At 39.1% G+C, this 1878-nt stretch overlaps 1 protein-coding gene across 1 annotated transcript in view; it reads left to right on the forward strand.

The window, feature by feature from the left end:
• LOC101853896 overlaps positions 1 to 1878 on the forward strand; it is a 10852-nt gene that overhangs the window by 8089 nt on the left and 885 nt on the right. The window contains exon 3 of the mRNA XM_013091457.2: positions 1587 to 1601. Within this exon, the coding sequence (XP_012946911.1) occupies positions 1587 to 1601 (15 nt within the window). The remainder of the gene's footprint in view (positions 1 to 1586; positions 1602 to 1878) is intronic.

The following is a 1878-nucleotide window of genomic DNA, read 5'->3' on the forward strand; positions in this document are numbered from 1 at the left end:
AATTAAAAAAAAAATTAATTAAAAAGTAGCTGGCAGGGCGGAAGCAGCCCGCGTCAGACATGATGTAGATCGTGTCAGTGGGGGAGTAAAAGTAAAGCGCTAACACTAGCAATTATAGTCACAATCTTTATTCTCTGCATTCTTTCCTCCCTTTTTCACACCACCCTTATCCTTTTTCTACTTTTTCCCTCTGGGTTTCAGTTTCGTTTTAGTAAGGATTTTACGCGGGTGATTAGAGAACGCCACTGGTAGATCCTACTCCTTTGTCCTTTATTTTCCCTGTCTTGTTTCTGTCTGTCTGTATTGCTTACTTTTTCCCAGCTGTAAATGACCATTATTGTGTCGGTGTGCTTCTCTTTACTTAAACAAACAAACAAACAAATCAACCCACAAGAGTTTTACGGCATTTACAACATAATTAGGTCGTATGAGTGCCGGAGATTAGAGGCGAAGAGAGTAAGAAACACAACAAAGAAGGAGGAGAGATAAGGACGATAGACGTTTGACAGGAAAGAAAGAGCGAACCAAACCAGAACCACTGAAAACCACCAACTTTTACAACTGGGTCAGATTATGCTCTGCTATGGAGATAGCCTATTTATTGTGTTATTGTAAGAAGTTTTCCTCTTACTAAAGCATAAAACTCCTTCGCGTTTCGTTGTCCTTAACTTTAACTGGTCGCTTCTAAGCACAAGAGGGCTATCCCGAAAAATGCTGTTTTGAGAAAATTGAAGTTAAAGTTTTTGGACCCTTGTTCTGTCTCTTTAAAAGACAAGGAGATGTTGCTATATAACTAGACACATATACGCACCACTGAAACCTAACTTCTCCTATTGGTAGGGCAATGACCACTTTTGGTTTTGGTCAAGATTTCTGGAAACCTCCGAAATCTGGGTTAGCCCGCTTGTCCTTAAAAGCGACCATTACTGTAAGTGGGTTGTTGGATGGCTCCACTCAGGGAAGTTATTGCCTCTTTTTCTGTTACTTTGTTTGTTTTTTCTGTCTGTCCGACTAACTCTTCCCGTGCACTAAAAGATCGTTATTGTGTTAATGTGCAGCTCTTTACTAAAAACAAAACAAAAACAAAAACAAAACAAACAAACAAGCGAAACAAAAGAAATAAGCAAGTGTTCGTTAAATGCTTCAATTTCTAAAACCCGAATGTTCCTCAAATGTTTCTCTTTTTAACTTAAACAAGCAAACAAAGAAAACAAACAAAAACAAAACTCGCAAAATTAATTTTCATCGAATGGTTCTCTTTACTCAATTCAACAAACAAACAAAAGTTCCTCAAATGCTTTTCTTTACTCTGCAAACAAATTAAATGCTCCTCAAACTGTGTCTCTTTTCTCAAACAAGCAAACAAACAAACAAACTGTTTGGCGGGTGCTCTGGTGTGGGTTTTTTTATGTTTGTTACTCTCTTGCACAGAATTTTACCCTAAGTGTAGAATTCTTTGCTCTCTTGTAACACCTTTAAATCCTCTGGCGCTCATATGACCTTATGCCAGCGCCGTAAAACCTCTACTAGAACTAAAGAAGGGCTCTCCACCTGTCTCTGTTCTTTGTGATCTTCTCCACCTTCAGCCAGCTGTGCCCCAGGTATAGATCTGCCTCTGGATCTTGCTCCCAGGTGTCTCTCGGTCCCCAAATTATGCTTCCCTTTCCTCAGACGAACAAACCATTCATGTTCCTCTAAGGTGACTATGCTGGAATTCCACCAAGCAAACAAACAAACTAAGAGACAAACAAATAAACAAATGTTCCTCAAATGCACCTCTTTACTCAAGCAAACGAACAAACAAAAGCAAAGTTCCCCAAACCATGCTTTCCTCTCTTTAAACAAGCAAACTATTCATGCTCCTCAAATGTGACTATG

This window comes from Aplysia californica, unplaced genomic scaffold (genome assembly GCF_000002075.1).
Source record: "Aplysia californica isolate F4 #8 unplaced genomic scaffold, AplCal3.0 scaffold00002, whole genome shotgun sequence".
NCBI lineage: Eukaryota > Metazoa > Mollusca > Gastropoda > Aplysiida > Aplysiidae > Aplysia > Aplysia californica.